This window comes from Tachypleus tridentatus, chromosome 10 (genome assembly GCF_004210375.1).
Source record: "Tachypleus tridentatus isolate NWPU-2018 chromosome 10, ASM421037v1, whole genome shotgun sequence".
NCBI lineage: Eukaryota > Metazoa > Arthropoda > Merostomata > Xiphosura > Limulidae > Tachypleus > Tachypleus tridentatus.
In genome coordinates, this window is record NC_134834.1 from 137,485,911 (window position 1) to 137,507,104 (window position 21,194).

Sequence of the window (21,194 nt, forward strand, 5' to 3'; positions counted from 1 at the left end):
CTACGTGACCTTTATCTATCTCTGGACATGTGTTTGTTTTGATTTGTGTATTGCTCCGTTCATTCCCTATATTGGTGATGTAGCATTTTATAAATGGATAAATATATATTAAATGTTAATTTCCATCAGTATATATAAAGATTATAAATACATTTATACAGAGGATAATAAACAACTTCATAATTTTGTTATGCTAGGATATGCCCACCCTTATTAATATCAACCTATGTTGCTATCTCTGCTGTAGAAAAGTTTGTCTCTGTAATACTCTTGAGCCATAAAAACATCCAAAGTTCTCCACTTACTGCATAAAATGTATACATAATATGAGCAAGCATTTGCTATGAAAATATATCACACATATGTTTGTTTGTTTAGAATAAAACTCAAAGCTACACAATGGGCTATATGCACTTTGCCTACCAAGGGTATCGAAACCTGATTTTTAACGATGTGAGTCCGCAGACTTATTGCTATGCTGCTGGAGGACATCACTCATAAGAGCTAGAATGAATGAATTCAGAGATGAGAAAACGTTGCGCTTCACCAGTACGTTCTTGAAACGGTCATAATAGATAAGTTTCTTGGCCATCTGTAGGAAATGACGTTAAATTTGTCTCTCTCTCTCTTTTTTTTAATAGAGAAAAATCCAGTTTTTCCGTAAAGAATCACATGATCAGTATTATATTTTTACACACATCAATAACAATACTACAGAGAAGCCAGTTTCATTGTGTGTGAATCAACTGTGTGAGCATTCAGCTGAATTTCTGGCTATTTCACTATCGACTGACACCTGATTAAAATATGCTCACACGCACGTAGCCTTTACACAGTCTTGCAGTTGAGCTTCTAACAAATTTCACACTCAATCAAGATCTCTGCCAGACACTTAGATACTCCGGAAACGTGGTTGACCTTAAATATTTCTTTATCGTTTGCCCACTGCAACTGTCATAGGCCTCGTCTGCTATATATTTCATGAATGGTTATATTGTATATTTGTTTAATCTCTGTTGTTAACATATTTGAAACTTTTGTGAATAATTTTAGGAGAAAGGTATTAACTTTCTAGGAGCAACATCACGATTCAACTGATAGACCCCAGATTACTTTACCACAGGCCAAAAAAATCTAAAATCCTATAACTTACCGTTGGACTTGTTCGGAATCCTATGAAATAGCATAGTTTGTACTACTGTAAATTTGTGTGTCATTTCTTGCATACGTATTATACATAAGGGTTAATAGATTTTTTCTCAGTGAAGATAGTTGTGAGCAAAACAAGCAGAAAACATAAGAAGCGGACAAATACTCAAAGATGACGTAAGACTGATGTTTTAACAGTATTAACTTGGCCAATCATTAGTGTCCAACAATACACAGCACTACATTTATCCAGTTGCTAATATTTTCATTTTGGATGAAAAAAACAAAAACAAAACTGTTGTACTCTTATAGCAAGGATAAGTACTGCGTACTGCTATGGAATCATATGCCTTGGAATTGTACTACCAACTCCTATTTCCTCACATCATGCTATTTGGTACTGTTTGCAGTTATAGACGTGATAGCTGTGTTGTCTTCGAGGTTATGAATCTAATACTTAGCAATTTGTGGCCAGAACTGAACATATTAATGCTAGTGAATGATGTATATTCACTGTTGAAGGTAAACACAGGCCCTTGGTTGAAATATGTCTTGCAACCAAAAATGTTTAACCTTATGAAAAGCCTAAAATCTTGATTCATTTTAGGTATGAGACATGACCTAATGCCACATTTTTGTTGCTTGAGATATAAATGTTAATTCGGTTTACCTCTACGCATAAATGTATGATGTATATCCTCAATATATACTAGTATGCTACAAAAAGTGATGTTACTGCTTTCAAGTAAGTGTGAAGAAAATAACATTAGATTTCCACTCACTCCATAGTAAAATAACTGAGAAACCAGCAAAGAGCAGAAATTTATTTTTGCAGAATATGGTTTGATGTGCTTCAATTTCTTTTTGTCTGTCCTATTTAATGTAAAACTTTATCATGAGAGGGAAGTTTCTCAAAACGCGCAGAATTTATACTGCAGCTAAGGTGAAGACACCACTTGGCCATTGACTTTGTTTCAGAGGTTTGGAAGAAAAGACATTTTCTGGCATGTAACCAATAGACTGCAATTAAATTCTTGTTAACAAATGTGTTAACAAATTTTGAAACATTATTTTCTTGAGATCGTCTATAAGGTTTTCACAAAGTTTGTAAAAAAAATCTATAAAAATTAATTAGAGGTCGGATTCCAACCTTCAATTTTCACAACAAAACACGCTGTTACTTGTAAATAAGGTGGGTATTTTCTTATATATACTTAAAGGAAGACGTTCTCGACTCTAGGGCATGATTTCTCCACGAAAGCGCTATAGGGGAAAATGGTTTTGAAGACACCTATAACATAAATTGGAGTTTTTGTTACACCGTGTCTTATCTCGTATTTAAATGTAGGATTGTCTGCATGCGTTATTACCAAAGAGGATCATTGGATGCAAGTAATTTAGACAAATGACAAATTATGAATACAACTTCTCTTACTAAAGGTTCTGACTGAGTTTGCTAAAGCTGATGTAGCAGTCAACTTGCACTAATGATATGTTGGTTTATTTAGACAATCATTGGTTTTAAATCGCATGGCATGTACTGCAGATGATATGTTATTAAGGTGTGTTTTGAGTGAACACTGAAGCGTCTAGGAATATTATTATCTTGTTGCACGTTAGCACAACTTTGTTCAGGCAAAGTCAGAATAAGTGGAGAGATACGTATTCAACTTCGTTTTGACACTGTTGCTTGATGAATGGAGGCAGTTGTTTCCAATTTGGGCCCAGGCATTGGTATCTTAGAATGTACCTGAGATAGAAGTGTTAACTGGGGTTACTCATGCAAAGTTTCCAGTGCCAACCACACTGGGCATAAAAACAGTTATTTGCATGCAAGAATGTTGAGAAGGCGGTAGTAGAGCTTCCAAACCTGTGTGTTGTGTCTTATTATTTGCTATGGACCATAATTACTTTCTGTTCAGAAAAAGGCTGCTTTTATTTAAACACTTACCTTTTTAGTACTTGCTTTGCTTCAATGCTAGACTCACAGCTAGAACTTTTTTCAACATGGTGAAAGCTAAAGTGTCTAGCTGAGATTGCTGCAATAAGGGCAAACACTGAGCTTGAAAAGTATCTGAAGTTTCTAGTTGAGAATTTATATTTCCTAGCATGAATTCAACACACGAACAAATTCAATAACTATTCATGAAGTTTACTTATATGTTTGTCAGAGCAGATACTGTCAGTCACTAGTATTACATACACATCTGGTACAGTGTTGAATCTTACGCTCAAGATTCTCCTACATATTTCTAGAACGGGTGTAACTTGCGCAATACACATTCAAGAATATACAGTACACATAAAAAAAACTATACAGAAACACGCTTAAGCTTGTTTGTTTGTTTCTGAATTTCACGCAAAGCTACACGAGGGCTCTCTGCGCTAGCCGTCCCTAATTTAGCAACGTGAGACCAGAGAGAAGGCAGCTAGTCACCACCACCCACCGCCAATTCTTGGGCTATTTTTTTACCAACGAATAGTGGGGTTGACCGTTACCTTATAACGTCTCCACAGGTGAAAGAACGAGTATGTTTGGTGTGACGAGGATTCGAACCCGCGACCCTCAGATTACGAGTATAGCAACCTAATCAGGTGGCCATTCCGGGCTCAAACGTAGGCATTAAAATAAATGTACAGTAAATCAACTTATATTGAAGATTACCAGTTTGAGTGAGCTACCTTAAATGCTGATTTTATTTGGTTTAATTTTCACAGCTCAGTTTATTACTTTCTCTAAGGATTGGTCGGTATTTTGTTTTTGTTTTATTGTCTTGCATTTTCTTTCATTACCTCGAATTTATGGTTTTGTATTTTATTTTGATGTAGCCTATTTTAAGATTATTTTATCTTATGCTTTTTTCTTATTTTACTTTGTAAAAATGTATCCTTTGTTTTACTTAATTTCAAATTGCATTAAGTTTGTTTGTTTGTTATTAAGCACAAAGCTGCACAAAGAGCTATCTGTGCTCTGCCCACCACGGATATCAAAACCCGGTCTGTAGTAGTATAAGTTCAGAAACATACTACTGTGTCAAAGAGGGACTGAATAACATTAAGTTTTTAACTGTATTTCATATAGTGTTCGATTCTGTTCAGTTTGTTTTGTTCCTACAAACAATTTTGAGTTTTGATTTTATGGTGTTTTCTGTTTGCTTTTGTTTGTGTCCAACGTGCTTTTTTTGTTTCAAATCTTACCAAATACATTTTTGAGTATTTACGGGCTTGTAGTCGCCACTTATTCGTGTAATTAGTAAAGAATAAGAAATATGTAAAATGTCTGTACATCAGTCAAGCGTCATCTGCCAGTGGTCTGATGTATACTTGTGAAACTGACGTCGCATCATAAATCTCGTACACTTCTGTTTATACTGAATGCTTTTATAAACAACGGACCACAGTTTTAACCTATGCCAGCACTAATCTCTAATTAGCGCAGCTTGCAAATAGAACATTGCATATTGTATATGGATAACAACCGATATCTATTTTTACAAATTCAACCCTATTTTATAAGAAAATGGGACATTTAGCTTTTCAGCTAGAGTTTACTATTACAGTACTATCTACCAAAAAAAAACAATAAAAGAATAAAATGTTTCTGTTTAACCAGTACGTAAGGCATCAGGTCTCACAAATACCATACATGTGAGAAAACCTCATGAGAGCTGTTATCCAATATGAGCCAAAAAAGCCATGTTCTATGTAGTTAGTGATGACAATCATAACCCTCATTGGTTGAACACAAACCATAGATTCATTTCTCTTAAAAATACCTTTATGCTAGTTTCTAGATGAAAAACCAGATTCAATACATTATTTTTCTAATGAAAGAGTAAAGTTAGATGTCGATGAAGGAAAACACACTACTGGTTAAACAAATGTAAAATTCGCTGTAAAAATATAAAATATTAACTACAGAACAAAATCTACAATATTAAGCATAACAAACAAACAATAAACGAGATATCAGCCATAAAAACTACCAAAACATTTAGCTCAACAGTTCTTGACAAAATAGAAAGCAGAAAAACGCCAATTACAAAACTGAAAACAAACAAACAAGAAAGAAAATAAAAATTTTACTTCTCTAGTTCCAATTAATATTTTTTTAAAGGGAAAAAAATGTAATGGTTAAGCTGATTTTTAAAATCAATAAATTTAATATATAAGAAAAAGACGTCACTTTTCGTACATGACGAGAGTTCAGGTTGACACAAGTATGCCTGTTCCTCAGTTTGTAATCCAGCTTGTTTGAAACTACATTAAGGTAGCTACAGGTTCATAAAAGTAAAAGTAGTTATGTGTATGTAGTCTGGGGCTTTTTCTGAGGCATGTCAATTTTCACAATCAAGATTTCCGGCACCTTACTCAACAAGGAAAGGGGTAAAAAGAAGTGACAATGAAAGATAGAACATCCTCTGTCCAAACTCTTAAACTTTAAGTTTCGTGTGTATATTTATAAACGCATAGGCCTTTGAAATGCACAGAAACGTCTGTTCTTAAATAAATGCCCCCAAGTACATCTTAAGGCGAATAAATATAAACATCAGGTTTCGATAACTGAGACGGCTACCGCACGTATAACCCGTTGTGCTTAATCATCTATAAACTAAATTAAAATACAAGCTAACACAAATTGTAATACTAAATTTCAAGAAAAAAAGCAAATATGGATTTTTCAATTATAAGAAGTTTTAAAAGAGATGTGTCATAGAAGAAATAGTTTTCTATTGTATACATAATTAGAGTAATCTAAACGTCAAACCTTTGTAAATATGTGTATTTGTTGAATAATCAAATGAAAACAATGGTTGATATTGTAACTTTACTTATAAAATTTATGTACATCATAAAACATTTCAAGATCTACGCTCTCTGAATGCAATTTTAACGTTTGCAGAAAATTGCAAAATTTCATTTGTACTAAACAATCAGATGACAATATAATAGCGTTCATTTCTTCTGTAATTAATTGGTATTCGAAAACCAGCTCTTAGAATTTCATACTCTCAATAAAAATATCATACAGCTCTTGAAAATAAAGTTTGTTTTAATTTTGTAGGGCGAGAGTAGAGGGAAGGTAGTTAGTCATCACCACTCACCACCAACTCTTGGGCTACTCTTTTACCAACAAACCACTAGTCATATTGACCGTCACATTATAACGTAGCCACGGTTAAAAAAGCGAGCATGTTTGGTGTGACGGGGGTTTGAACCCGCAACCCTTAGATTACGAATTGAACGCCCTAACCACCTGGCCATGCGAGGCCTGAAAAAAAAGAGAGCTCTAACACTCTTAACAGATTTCATTGCTCGACTATTTTTTTAAAAAGAAGAAACAATATAATATAGATTAATGTGATATTTAGATATGTAAACAATAATTACCACGATATAGGAAAAGAGTTATTTTAACTTGAAAGAAATTTCCAAGATGAATATACTTGAATTAAAACTAGAATGAAACAGTGTATGTTCTAGTTGTTTAAAATTGCAGTGTATGAAAGGTTACTTATCCGAAAATGTAGCGATTCACTATAAAATAAATAAACATAGTTCGTTGTTTTACATTCAATGTATAATTAAAGATTATTTATAGCTTCAAAAAAACAACTTCAGTAAAATGTTGCTACGACAGTTGTAAAATAGAATATAGTAATTATTTGCTTAACGAACAGAACTATGATTTTATTGTTAATATTTCCTGTTAAAAGAAAGTACCAATATTTGTATAATACGATGACGTCATCTGCAGGTGTCACGGAAAGAACTACATCACCGTGAATGACTCGAGAAGTGTTCGTGCGCACGTTACAAGTTTCATGTACTTTAGCGTTAATGGTATGAACCTTCATATAAGATTCTATTAGAGATAAGATAAAGGTTTTGCATGCAGTGTTGACAGAGATTAATGTCACACCTGGCATTTATTTACAATAACACTGGTTCAGATTAACTAACACAGTAATGTAAGGTGCATTGAAATGGAGAAACAAAAAAAAAAAGAATTTTTGTTTTTGAACTAACAAGTAGGCTAGCAAAGGATGACGTAAAACTTTTCAGCGTCTACAAATTAACAGGAGTGAAATGAGCCAATAAGGAGTAAAGTTTTAGAGATTTGGAAAGAAATCGACTTCAATGTAGTGAGTTCAAAATAAATTTCCTTAAGAACTGTGTATACTTCATGAACGCACGTTTCTGAGTTTATTGTTTGTTTGCCATTATGCACAAAGCTTGTGCCCACCTCGATTATCGAAACCTAACTTTTAGCGTTATAAGTCCTTGGAAGCAGCAAAAAAGTGTTACTCTTTCTATAAATAAAATTAAAATAAATGAAAAAATAATAAAATGACTCCCGTTAATTAGCGAATGATTTTTTACAATTGTTATCTGGAAAACTTGCCATACACAGCCTGTACAGCTGTGTCAGAAAGGTGATGCCTCAGTCTATCATGCAAATATATATTTACAATTACTATTTTAGTCAAGTAAACAAGTGTGCAGTTTATTATACAAAAGTAAATACTTTTTGTAAAGGTCAAACACAATAATTTTATAATTGAACACCAAACCTACACATGTACAAGATTTAATAGCAGAACTACGTACTTCCCATGATGCTTTTTTAATTGGTGATAATAAACTTAATTACCTTCATCAATGAATTTGAAGATAAAATATATTTATTTCCACGCTTAATTTTTTATTATGAAGTGTTATAGTTTACCATTCATGCTCGAAGGTCCTGTTTAAATTTGGCTGTTTCCATGGTTCAGTCATTATATTTTTGTAATACAGTTCATTTCTTCTATGTTTGTTAGGTTTTGAAAGCTTCATATGTGAGATATCATTATTTCAGTAAATAAATTTGGAGTAATAAGAAGAGTTAGTCTGACTAATTTATTTGAACACCTATATGTTAATAAAGTATTTCTCAATGAAGCTACACAACTTGAAATAATTATTCAAAAAATCTTTATAGAAGCCTACATGAAAACTATTTTAGTATTGTTTTTATTAAGTCTGGAGACACTGTATGCTGTTATCAGAATTAATTAGTCAAATTGACGTATTCACGAGAAGAGGATCAAGGTAAGATTTATGATCATTTCCTTCCCAGGGGGCATATTAGAAAGAAATTACCGCAAAACCTCATAGAAAACTTACTGAACGTATGGTAGAATAGATGGATCGACTATTATATCAGTACGCAACAAAAATATAGCTCAAGCATCATCATTCTTCTTTTCTTCAGAAATTAGCTGGAAAGCACCAGCATTCTTCATAAAAATCAATGAAATTATGTTACATGAGAAATAATAAATCGTTATTATCTACAATAAAGCAAAAGACATTATATGTACTGCAAGAGAAGTCAATAAAGAATGTCATGATGACTAGCACATTTTTCTACAATATGCTTCTACCGGTTTCTGCATCTATATGATAATGTACTGCTAATGTTATTGTATCACCTGAACAAAATGCTAGAGAGCTTGTGTCAATCTGTTATCTTTCAGATGAATACCAAACACTGATGCTATGCTGAACAAATATTTATAATAATGCTATAGACAACTGATAAAGGTGTATGATTATGTCTGTACTAGGCGTCCTAACAAAAAGTATTTACTAATCAGCCTAGAAATGTTTTATGACATTTACAGAATGGGTCAGAGAACAAGAATGATACTTAGTATTATTCATCATTCAGGCACTTCACTCGTTTATCTTCTTCACAATCAAAAGTTCCCCTCTCTAGTACAAAAACATTTCGGTAACTTAGTATATTCTAGAATTTTGCCTAAATGTTTTCTATTTTTTTTATAAAATTTATAATGTTGTCTCACTGGAAAACCACACAATGGACTACCTGCACGCCGTTCAGTACTAGGAATCAAGCCTCGAATTTTAACGTTATAAGTCCGTAAACTTGCCACTGACTGCACGAGGAAACAAATATTTAAAAATTAATACTAGTTTATAAAAAAAAACAATAAAAACTACTGTTACGTTGCTTCGCTTGCTGTCGAATGTAACTTACAACTTATATCACTACAATTAAATGTTCTCAATATTAAACTGAATTGCAGTATTTGGAATTACATTTCAATTAAGTTTGTGAACAACACAGAAAGTTAACCCATGACGTAAACCTATTTACAAAAATTACACATGAAAGTCATATATGATGAAGTTAAGTATTGCAGCGTCCACTTACAACTATATAAAGCACTTTAAATTCACACGTGTTATCTGACTTGTCATAACAGATTTCTTTCTATAGTATTTATCTGGTAGATTTCTTGTTTCTATAATACTGTTTGGAGTAAAAGGTTTGTTTCTATAACGATTATGTGGTATTTAATTTGTTTCTTGATTTATCCTAGTAACAGGTTTTGTATTCGTAGAAATGTTTTGATAATGTATTTGTTTCGTATTGTTTTCAGTAACCTGTTTGTTTTTGTAGCGCTTTTAAAGTAGCAGTTTGGTTTATATAATGAGGTCGGAAAACTTCCACAAAATAAAATGTGATTTATAATTTTGATGCTTGCTGGTTCTTCTAATGAGTTATAAAGCACAGAATAAAAGTAGACAAACCAATAAGCTCAGAGTAGATTATTGACTTGCCTAGACTCGTCTGGTGAATTCGTTCTGAGCTTTTGACTACTGTCAGCAGTGACAACTTGTGTTTATCTGTTCTTTAGATTTTTATTAAGATTTGCTTGAACGTTTCGAGGTGTGTTAAATTTCAGTGGTGCTCTGTTGACGGGCACATGGTGACAAAGGTCTGCTTCCACATATTAGTAAGACATAGCAACTAATAAAACATAAACCAGTTCTTAGCAGCGAGCTTCCTCGTTAAGCTGTATCTCGTGTGTCACATTGGCGCCTCGAGACACGAAGTTTGAAACGTAAGAATCAGCTGCTCATGGCATTATATTCTTTTATACATTCACGGTAAACGAGGTAAATTGAGACTAGTAGTTTCATGACGGTTTGGTGATTATTGAACTCACGTAATGAAATACTGCCTATTTTCTCATTACTTAGAAAAACGGAAAACGTAATCATAAACGTATTTGATGTAATTGTCTCTATAAGTATTCAGTTAAAGTGTTATTGTAAAATATATAAAACCAGCTAAATTCTATTGACAACATATTCCTTAAACAATGCTGTGAAGTTTCAAGGAGGTCAATTTAATATACCATAAAGTACGACAATGGCGTTCACTGTAACAAACGTAAAACCACAACGCCGTGCAAATGAGATACAACTCTGGATATGTGTTAATAGAAGTGAGAGCTAAATATAGCTGACATTCGAACCTACATAGATCTAAGTAAACTTCAAGCTGTTTTCAGTCCAAAATTTGAATCTGGCTCCATTTTGAATCACATTTGATAAGCTAGAGGTTCAGTTTCTTTTCGAAGTTCAACAGGTAAAGGCATCCGATGATATCATAGTCATTACACTCGGCATTGTCGGTATGTTTAAAATGTTTCTTTATAGCTATTCAAACGTGTCTGATAACCCCTACAACAACAAAAATTCTGATTACAAAATCCCTTGTGCGTACATTGTTGACATCTTATCGCAAAAACGCATGGGAAATTTTCACAGACTCGAGAACCTGATAATAAACACCCAGTTTTGTTTCATTAAGGGTCATGAGAAAGCAAACAAAAGTATTTCAGCTGATTAGCTTTTCTTAATGCTGGGAAATACTTTGTTTATCTGTCTATATGGCAACCACTCAGTATCTCTGAAGTTTTTCAGAGCCAATCCTAAATTACGTAAGCAGCACCAATAATATCAAGTACTTCAGTTTAACTGCCATTGTTCTGAACGGCTACGTACTTAAGAATGAAGCATGAGAATCCAGTACTGTTAAAAAGAATCACTTCATGTATAATAAATGCCAGGATATTGACGATATAATATATGTATATATATATAACAATAAAAATAGCGTATATAAAACAAGATTAAGCTCTTCAGAGCTTGTAGTAGTAACAAGTGTTCTGAATAAACTATTAAATTATTTTCCTTTCGCCTATTTTTACTTCACTTTACACATTTTGTGTAGCAAATAATAATGCGATAACATGTAATTTCTTTCCTTGTTTTTTTATAAATTAGCTAAAAATAAACTATCCATTTACAAGATGTTAATTCATTTACCACATTTTTAAATACGTTGTTTGTCGTATACGCATATAGTTGTTTTAAGAAACACTAAATGTGCTAGCTAATAAAATAACGAGTTATACAATCTGCTTGTGTTTTCAAAACACCGTTCATATTCAATGTTCTTAGATGTTATCAAATTGCACAATATTTTAGTGTTGTATTAACACTAGTAAAAATTATGTTGTTGTTGTTGTTAGCTATCAAGTACTTCAGTTTAACTGCCATTGTTCTGAACGGCTACGTACTTAAGAATGAAGCATGAGAATCCAGTATAGTACTTACGAGTGTGGTAAAAGCTCTCTCAGCAAGAAGCTCCAAAATATAAACATAAAAACACGTGCACCTAACTTTCACCCAGTATTAGTAGCAGCTGTAGTGTCAAATGAAAATCCTATAACCTTTTCCTTCAAACCCCATTTATTAAAACTTTTTCCTTTCGGGACAGGTCCCGGCCTTTCTTTCCACTGCTGCCTTTGCCTCCACCTAAAAGAATATTTAGTGAGATATTCTCCACCCAAAAAGTCAAGAATAATAACGATAATTAATTTATTAAAATAATAATAAAAAAAAACCCACCACTTAATCTTAATAACAATCCACGAAAGGGGACGAAGAGGAACTACAAAGTTCCTGAACACCCCAGTTGGAGAGAGAACTCTTCTGATTTCTCTCTCTCTAAACTGAACCCCTGCCACGTTAGTTTAGTTTAGTTTGTTAGCTAAAAGTTCCTGTTTAAACTTTACACCAATACAAAAACAAAACTTTTACCTGTTTTAATTTTTTAGATCAAAACAGAGCATAGCGCACAACATCCATTATTATTCATGGCAATTGTTGATAACAATTTTGCGTTAATAAATTATTACATATTTAGAAAATGTAGCTACGGTAGGCAAAGCTCACTTACAGCTAAGCCGACTAATTGACGTTTTGTTAGAAAGAAAATCAACAAAAAGCTTTTAGTCAACAAGAATTTCTACACCTAACAAGAAACATTTATTACCATTGTTAAGCTTGAAAAATAAAAGTTCTTGACAGTATACCAACTATAAACACATGTTAACTCAGAAGAGCTCCACAGTCTGTGTATATATCTGTATGTGCGTATCATCGGATAATAAGACCAAAATTAGAAGTGCTGCACATAAAAGAGAGAAAAAATTAGCCCTACTTTTTGTAGAAAAGTTAACAATTCTAGAATTTACAACAATCTAAGCAAAGACTGTAACGACAAACATAACTTGAAACAGTTCAAAATATCAGACTCCGTGAAAGACAAATGGACACTAAGGAAGAAATCCTGACTCGTAACTTAAAACTAAAGCTGAACAACCAGCTAGCAACACCATTACATCTCAAACTAAGATAAACTTATCATGCCTGAGACAGACAAAGTTAAGTGTGAAAACTTCACTGACCCAACGGAATTAACCTCAATTTAAAGTTTCACATGTGGAAAAACGTAAAAGCAGACATGGGTGCTCAAGCCTCCCTAAAACTACCATTCACCATCCGCAGAAAGTTGTGGAAAGGTAGTTGATCCCTCCTAATGAAACAAAACTATAAAACCTAAGATGTCCACATTATAAACTAAATTAATAAAAATTGAATTTTTCCCCCAATTCAAAAAGGTAATAATCAACTCACCCACCCAACTAACCAGCTATCTTGAACTCTATACTGTACACAGCGCGTGCAGTTGGATAACTGGTCCAGCTGAAATATCGTAATTAATCTAAAAGGAAGTGGATTTCAATGAAGTTTTTGAATTGGATACATATATGGTAATTCTGAAAGCGTTAAAACTTTAGAAGCGAATTAACTACAGTTGTTCAGTTAATTTGGTTGTAATTTGAAAAGCGTTAGTGTGATTAATTACTTAGAATACATAACACTACAACTTGCTTTAACTATTGGTTTTTGTAAATAATTATCCTTAAAGACTTAATGATAAAAGGACATATTACTGAATGATGCTTTCAACTAGCTTTACCAGTCTTTGAGTAATTTCAATGACAACAAAATATTTTCACTTTAGACAATACCTATGTGGATAACATATAATGTAATTCAGTTTAATCAATGTGTTCATTGAAAATGTTTTCAATTAACTCTGTAAGATAATTTTTGTTCTAAATTTTTTATAGTTTAAATGTTCAGATCTTTTTTTAAGAATGTTTTAGAACTTTGAAGTTTCCGTAATTTTCAAGTAACCAACTATAATGTGTTTATAAGTACTCAAAATTTAAATTATCTATTTCAAAGTTTAGTAGTCCGAGGACCCCTTTTAATTTAATTTTTTGATGGCCTAAAACCTATCGATGTTTTTGTTTCGAAAAAAAAAAAAAAAAGATTCTGTGTTCACGAAACGTTGTATTCCAAAATTAAATATTTCAACTAAGATAAGTTTAGGTTGCCCGCTAGTACAGCGGTATGTTTACGGATTTACAACGCTAAACATCACGAGTTCGATTCCCCTTGGTAGATTCAGCAAACCCCCTCCTGTGGCTCTACAGTAACAACACACACATACATAATTTTAATACTACGGAAAGTATTTTTTATTCTAAAATTATATTTAAAAACTCATAATTTATTAAATTTAGGAGTTGTCTTACAACTTCCTGGAGTACGTTCGCGAATCACTATCTACAATAGCCTTCCTTAACTTTGAGATGAAAGTTTGTTTGTTTGTTTTTTGAATTTCGCACAAAGCTACTCGAGGCTATCTGTGCTAGCCGTCCCTAATTTAGCAGTGTAAGACTAGAGGGAAGGCAGCTAGTTGGCTACTCTTTTACCAACGAATAGTGGGATTGACCGTCACATTATAACGCCCCCACGGCTGAAAGAGCGAGCATGTTTGGCGCGACGGGGATGCGAACCCGCGACCCTCAGATTACGAGTCGCATGCCTTAACACGCTTGGCCATGCCGGGCCATTGAGATGAAAGACTAGAGGGAAACCAGTTTGTCAATGCTATTCATCACCCATTTTTGGGCTACTCTTAACCAGCGAATGTAATATGACTGTCATATTACAACGTCTCCGAGGCTGAAAAGACGAATATTTTTGCTGACGAGATTCGACCTTATTACTCGCAGGTTACGTATCGAGCACCAAGTAGAAATGAACGGCCCCTGCCAATGCAAAATAGTCATACATTCAGATGTAACGGATTTACTATTGTACGTTTATTTTAATATTTGTGTTTGTTTCAGTTTGATACATGTGACGTATATTGCTCGATGTATATTGCGCAAAATCCGCTTGTTCTAAATTTGTAGAAAATCATTGAGAGTAGGAATCAACAATACATGTTTTACGAATACATTAACGTATCTTGGAATGTTGTTGAACTTTCGATAAGCAAGCCATCACAAGATGCCAAGAGATAGTAATAGAATATTGTTGATTAGGTACAAACAGCATACTATAAGCTTCGGAAGCTATAATTGTAATTAACGCCTATTAATAAAAAAAGCTGCACAAGTTGACCAGGAACATTTATAGATTTCGAAAATTACAAACCTTTAAACTTCTGTGAATTAACTTCGGACGTTATTTTTTCTACGAGGACATTAAAATATCTTCGTCGGTAAAAAGGCAGCTTATAAACGGCGTGAGACCAGCCAAGCTGGCTACGTTAAGCGAGGTGTAATAGTATCAAGTAAAAATTAATTTACTCGTCGTGAAGCTGACCTTCGATAAAAAAACTCAGTATAGTTTTGTAAATTTGTAATTGTTTGTATAAAAAAACAATGTTTATAATAATATTTACAAATTGCATTGTTGTTTGTATATTAAAATATATTTGTGTTGAGAAAGAAAATTATATGTATAAACACTGTTGATAAACATCATAAATTTGATCCATATTACCATTTAATTAACTTCTACACTCAAATTAAATTTTCTGGCTATTTGAAATTGTAATACGTAACACAAGTAAAACAGTAAATCGGAGACTTGTCGAAAATAAATTATAATACGTAATACAGATTATAAAAATGTGTTGAGATAAAAAAAATTATAATTTCAAAGACAGGGATCATAGACCGTAAAGCCTGTTCCAATTTTCACCCAGTAGTGAAGTGCCCATTTGAATGTGGAACAGAGACTTTTGTATAACTATCATGGAAAATCACTGTTTTAATTTTTAATTTAATCTTCATGGTTGAAAGCTAATAAGGTGCCCCAATAGTCGATATCTACCTCCCCTGACTTCATACATATTCTGTCACCTATGATTGGGATATCTCTTGTTTTCATTAGCATTAGAAAACATTATGGAGTAATTTGGGTACCAGTGTCATTCTGTAAATGAACTGTAACAAGTCGTATCGCAACCATGGTAAGCAACATGCGTTGTCTTGTAACGGATAAGAATCTAGGAACATAATGGTCAGTGAAAAAAGCCGCCCACGTGCTCCAACCAACAATATGCAATATAATTGAGTAGGATCTTTCATTAGAATTGAAGCCAACAAGGTATGTGTTCACCAAGATAAGGGTACTATCAGTCATACCTTCCTCTCAACTTTGTAAATATCACCTGGAAGGCGAAACAAATATTCATGCTATTCCAAACAAAGACATGTCAGTCAAATCATTTATAGATACCTGTGCGATCGGACTACTGAAAGGGAGCTGGGAAGTTGTCTTCCTTGTACACTAGTTGGATTATGGAAAGCTAGCAGGGGAGGGGCGTGTACTTTGAACATGATAGCTTAACGACAGAGCCGCTGTTGTCAAGAGGCACTGTCGTTAAATAGAACACCAACAGATATGGTGATATGGACTTTAAGGATATGGCGAGGTTCTTAAATTGTTTTAACATAACGTACTCAACCGCTGTAGTTAAGTTATATTACTGTGATATTCATGTTTATATGATGTGGTTGGTTATTAGATTATAAAAGTGGATACGATTTAAAATCTATAACCTATTTATTGGATTTCTCATCTTTTTAATTTATAATGTGGGGTAACTATCACACCTAGAGCAGCCATGGATGGTAAATAGTAAATCAGTTTATTTTGAGAGTTTTGAGTTTAAACATCTTTCAAACAAAATAATTGAATTGTTATAATTATTCAATTACTTACATAACAGTTTTTCTCCTGCGATTTAGAAGTAACTGAAAAATTGTTATCTCCAAACCATTTGGAGTAATATTTCCGCAGTAATTTTTCTTAAAGTTTTATCCTTTTCTTAGCTCTCCTGTATCTCTCGGCATGGCCAGAGAGTTAAGGCGCTCGACTCGTAATCTGAGGGTCGTAGGTTCAAAGCCCTGTTGCACGAAACATGCTCGCCCTTTCAGCTGTGGGGGCGTTATGATGTTATAGTCAATTCCACTATTCGTTGGTAAAATATTAGCCCAAGAGTTGGCGATGGACGGTGATGACTTGCTACCTTCCCTCTAGTCTTGCACTGCTAAATTAGAGACGATTAGCGTAGATAGCCCTCATGTAGCTTTGCGCGAAATTAAAAAAACCAAAAACAAACAAATTTTTCTGTAACAAGTATAAATATTTTTTTTATTCTTGTCGAGTTTAATGTACTCATAATTAATTACATTAGAATATTTTCTTCACACATACATATCAGTGACGACGTTCATTTTTTACGTTTGTTGACTGTGATAATCTGCTCTCTCTTCCTTAGTCTTATCAACACCTGGCTCTCTTTTAAAACCGTTTTTTTTTTTTTTAATTTGGCCACCGGTAACACGCTAGTGCTCTCAATATAATGTTTCTTAACCCCAAAGGAAGAAAATTTGACTTTTCACTGTCATAGGTGCTTCCTTCCCATGTGATGAGTAACTGAGTATGGAAATCAGGTTTGAATGAAGATAGGATAGTCTTCACGATTAACACACATGTATATTTGTGTATGTTTGTTTTGTATAGCGTTTCTAGAAATTTAACTGTCCAATTAGGCTCTACCCAGTGGTGACATTTTATTATCCACGACTGTCGTATTGTTGGCGCCGCTCAAGTTCTTAAGAAACTCGAGAGCTAAAACTGAAAAGATTGACGTTATAACAGTAGCTTTATCTGACCCTTCTCACATTAGTTTAGAAAACTGTGAGATTGCTCAGTTTCCAAAGAAGACTCGTTAATCTGCTTGGATATACATTATGCCTCGATGCAGATCGATTGAATAATATAGTACTGGTACCCAAAGTTCTTTATGTTTTGTTTTTTAACAATAGCTGAATAAAAAGTACTCATCACGCGTAAGAGAGATTGACCGTGCAATCTAGAATGTTAGATAGAGACTACGTGTACGGTGATTCGCATGTGTTTCAGTTGATCGAAGGGTGATGGCGCTAGTTTCGCAAGTGAAATCTCTTCAAACCTGTTACAGTGATTGTCAGAGTTGCGTAGAAATCATCGTATGATTGGCCACGTATTTTAGCTTTACACTAAGCTCCGCCTCATCTTTCTAGTTTCCAATCGCGAGGTGTAAAGTATGCCTAGTTTTCTCTTTCTATTGGTTACTAAAGTCCTTCGATCTACTAATATATGGATAAAAGTAGCTCGGTATACGCATAAGGGCACAGATTTGTCTGAAATTTTGTGTGAAGAGGTGTGGTTGTGAATGTGTTATCTATTACGTAAACGTACTTTCTGTTTAACCCGGGATTTAGTTGGCGTACGTGACCGTTCTTTTCGTACCATGAAGGCTACAATCAATCTGTCTTTTAACAACCGCCATGGATCTAAAACAACCGAAAACAAAGTTGGGAAATCAAGCAGAAGGGAGCGTGACGTAATCCAGGATGAAATGCAGCAACTTTTAACTAAACTTAAGGAACTAGTACCTAACATGCCAAGGAACAAGAAACTTTCCAAACTGGAGATCATTCAGCATGTAATCGATTACATTGTTGATCTGCAGATCGCTCTGGAAACTCACCCTGCAACTCGGCCTACAAACTCCGTTAACAATCCTAGGCGCCAGCCACTCGGTGTGCTCTCTCCTTCCAGTAATCCTTTGGTGAATCCTTGTGCTGCCCAAGAGGTAAATTTCACGTTCTGATTGGTAACTTAAGTGAAGCTTTAGTTTAATATCATATGTATATATCTTACGACCATAACCCTGTCTTAACGGTTTTGTATGGTTTTGAACTTTTTCCTTTTTGTGTATTGAGCTTTGTATTGTACAGACGTTAAGTTCAAATATAATATATATATAAAGACACAACAAGAAAGCCATGTGTGTGTGTACGCGCCCGTACTTAAAATATGTTCAAGTTGACAAGCAGCATCTTCCATTTTGTTATTAGACGGTTAGACTGATATTATAATACACAATATGTATGAAATGTTTGATGTGGTGGCTCTGGGTGACGTACCGAGATCTAGGACTGAATACAGTTAGTAATAGATTGCTTAATGTTGTTTAACGATGTTGACGAACTAATGATTCAGGTGAGTGTGAACAGCATGCCGTAATTGTACATTATTCGTATTATTTATATATTTTTATTTCCAGACGACACATACTGAGAAGACACTAATTAACTTAAGCAATATTTGCATATTTAAAAATAGTATTTTTGTTTCTAGGCAACTCATACTAAGAAGACACCAAGCAGCTTAACCTATGTTTACATATTTAAAATTCTATTTTTGTTTCAGGCAACTCATAATGAGAAGACACCAAGCAACTTAAGCGACCTAGTCGTTGGACAGACGAGGCCTGTGTCGTGCTAGACTATGTAGTTTTTTTGTTTTTTTTTCCATCAGGATTGGCGTCAGATCGCGAGAACGAAATCCATGTTTCTTTAATGAATATAATACTAGTCCAAAAGATATTTTTCATTGTGAAGAATGAGCTGTGATTATCTTTGAGAAGGAATTCGTCAGTTTAAATACTTATGGCTATATAGACTACAATGCAGGAAGTTGCGCGTCGTGTGTAAACCTTGGAATCATCGGTAGCAGGAAAAATTGATGATGAAAAGTATTAAACATCTCTGCGAAAATCACCTTGTATTAAAATTATTGTACTTATAATTTTAAAACTCAGGTTTTCATTTCTTAAGTACTTAAAGTTAAAAAAATGTTCCAAAAATATTTTTGTGCTTCATGATACTTTATTATAATTTGTTTATTCTTTATTATTATTGGAAGTACCCAAAGTTTAATAATTATACATGTGAACACTATTTCAAGGTAAGGTTTCGTCACAAAAAAGTGAACTCTGTTTAGTGCAAAATGTGTAAAACTGTGATTTTATTAGTTGATCTTATGTACAAACTTATGTATATTAGTTTGTGTAAATTTTGTATGTTATGTTACAAAAAACACTTGTGCACGCAATCTTATGGTCTTTGTACAGAACTTCACGGAATATCGCCCAGGGGTTAAGTTGTACCTTAGATTATTAAAGTCTTTGCTGTTTTAATTTGTACAACGGTTGTGATAATAAGAAGAAAAAAGGAGCTGGCAGACTGCCAAGTGTTTATATATATAAATACATTTAGGTATTTCAAAAAAGGGAGATTAAAACGAGCATCATACTTAACTAGCGTTATCTGTGTGCAAGTTGTGTTCAATCACATTTTATAGTCTGGAGCTAGTTTTCAGATATTTAGATTGTAATCTCATATTTTGGATTTACATGCACGTATTGACGCTTTTATTGCTTGCAAAATCTTAAAATTTCTTCTAACATTCACAGTTTCAATCTGATTCAATCTAAAATAATTTACGAACGGCGCTTCTCAATTATTAAGAAATGTTAGTATTTTGCAAATCGGCTTCCCAAGTTTATGTTTGAACGTCTGCATTTTAGATCACAGCAGAGAATGGATTGAAATAGGTTTTTGTTACATTTTTTTTATTTACTGTAGGCTAAACTATTTTATAGAAATAACAATGATAGAAATGACATAATTCAAATAGTAGGAAACGGTATTTCCAGTGGCAGACTATATATTTTGTGTACAACTGCCGAAAGCACTACATAAACGTGAGGGTTTTTGTTTTAAGTCAGTCTTTAAGTAATCGTTATTTACACATTTTGGGACCTCGTTGTTTTTATCTGTTAATTTGTATAATGTAGACTATTCCATTTGTCTGTTATACCAATTATGTATAGTACTAAACTATAATATATTAAATTATCTCATTAAAGCTCATACAAAAAATTTCCAAAGGAAATCGTTAAACAGCGATAGAAGATTTCTTTACAGAAAATAAGTTATGTAGTTAATAAGTGAAAATACCGAAAATTTGACCTTAAAACAACTATTTTACGTCAGACAAACTGCTGTGTCAACAATATTTAAAGAAAGATTGCTAGCAATTACTTTCGTTTCTATTATTTTTTTTTTTTTTTTTTCTTAAACTGGGGAAGAAAATGCTCATAAACCGTGCTTGTCAAAATTTATTTGTTCGTCAAATTCATCAGCGTAAAACATTAGCAACCTGTACCCATACAGGAATATTTTGTTTAATTCAGGAGAACGGTTCGAAATGAAGAATATATCCAACTTGAGCTAATATCAGGATACTAAAGAAGATGATTCTCTATTTCATTATTTCTATTAACTATATCGTAAAAGTGGGGATTATTAACATTAAAATCAATTAAAATCTTCTCAATCACCTTGTAATTATATGGAAAATATAATGTTTTGGATAATTAAGCATCCTAAATTATTTTATTTATAACAACGTTCAAGAAAAAAACTACTTATAAAGCCCAATTTATTGATTTACTTTAAAAATTTATAGCATGTTCTGTAACAAGAAATCTTTCTCCTGGTACAGGCATATACTGAAGAACAAATAAATCAGGCAACCTAGAAACTTGTCGAATTTCTTAAACC

General features: G+C 33.3%; 1 protein-coding gene and 1 long non-coding RNA gene across 4 annotated transcripts in view; both read left to right on the forward strand.

Annotated features, from left to right (window-relative positions):
- The window catches only part of LOC143230430 (uncharacterized), a 57,907-nt gene that overhangs the window by 25,966 nt on the left and 10,747 nt on the right, over window positions 1-21,194 (forward strand). The gene's annotated exons all lie outside the window — the stretch shown is intronic.
- Window positions 17,784-19,769, forward strand: LOC143230429 (uncharacterized). Its single transcript, XM_076463973.1, has 2 exons — window positions 17,784-18,376; window positions 18,997-19,769. The coding sequence occupies exons 1-2, from the start codon at window positions 17,954-17,956 to the stop codon at window positions 19,069-19,071; spliced, it is 498 nt and encodes a 165-aa protein (XP_076320088.1). The 5' UTR covers window positions 17,784-17,953; the 3' UTR covers window positions 19,072-19,769.

Excerpts from the sequence above, each read along its gene's own strand:
- LOC143230429 (XM_076463973.1), top strand. The coding sequence starts at position 17,954 with ATGTGTTATCTATTACGTAAACGTACTTTCTGTTTAACCCGGGATTTA. Across the intron at positions 18,377-18,996 it reads ATCCTTGTGCTGCCCAAGAG|GCAACTCATAATGAGAAGAC; the intron begins GTAAATTTCACG and ends TTTTTGTTTCAG.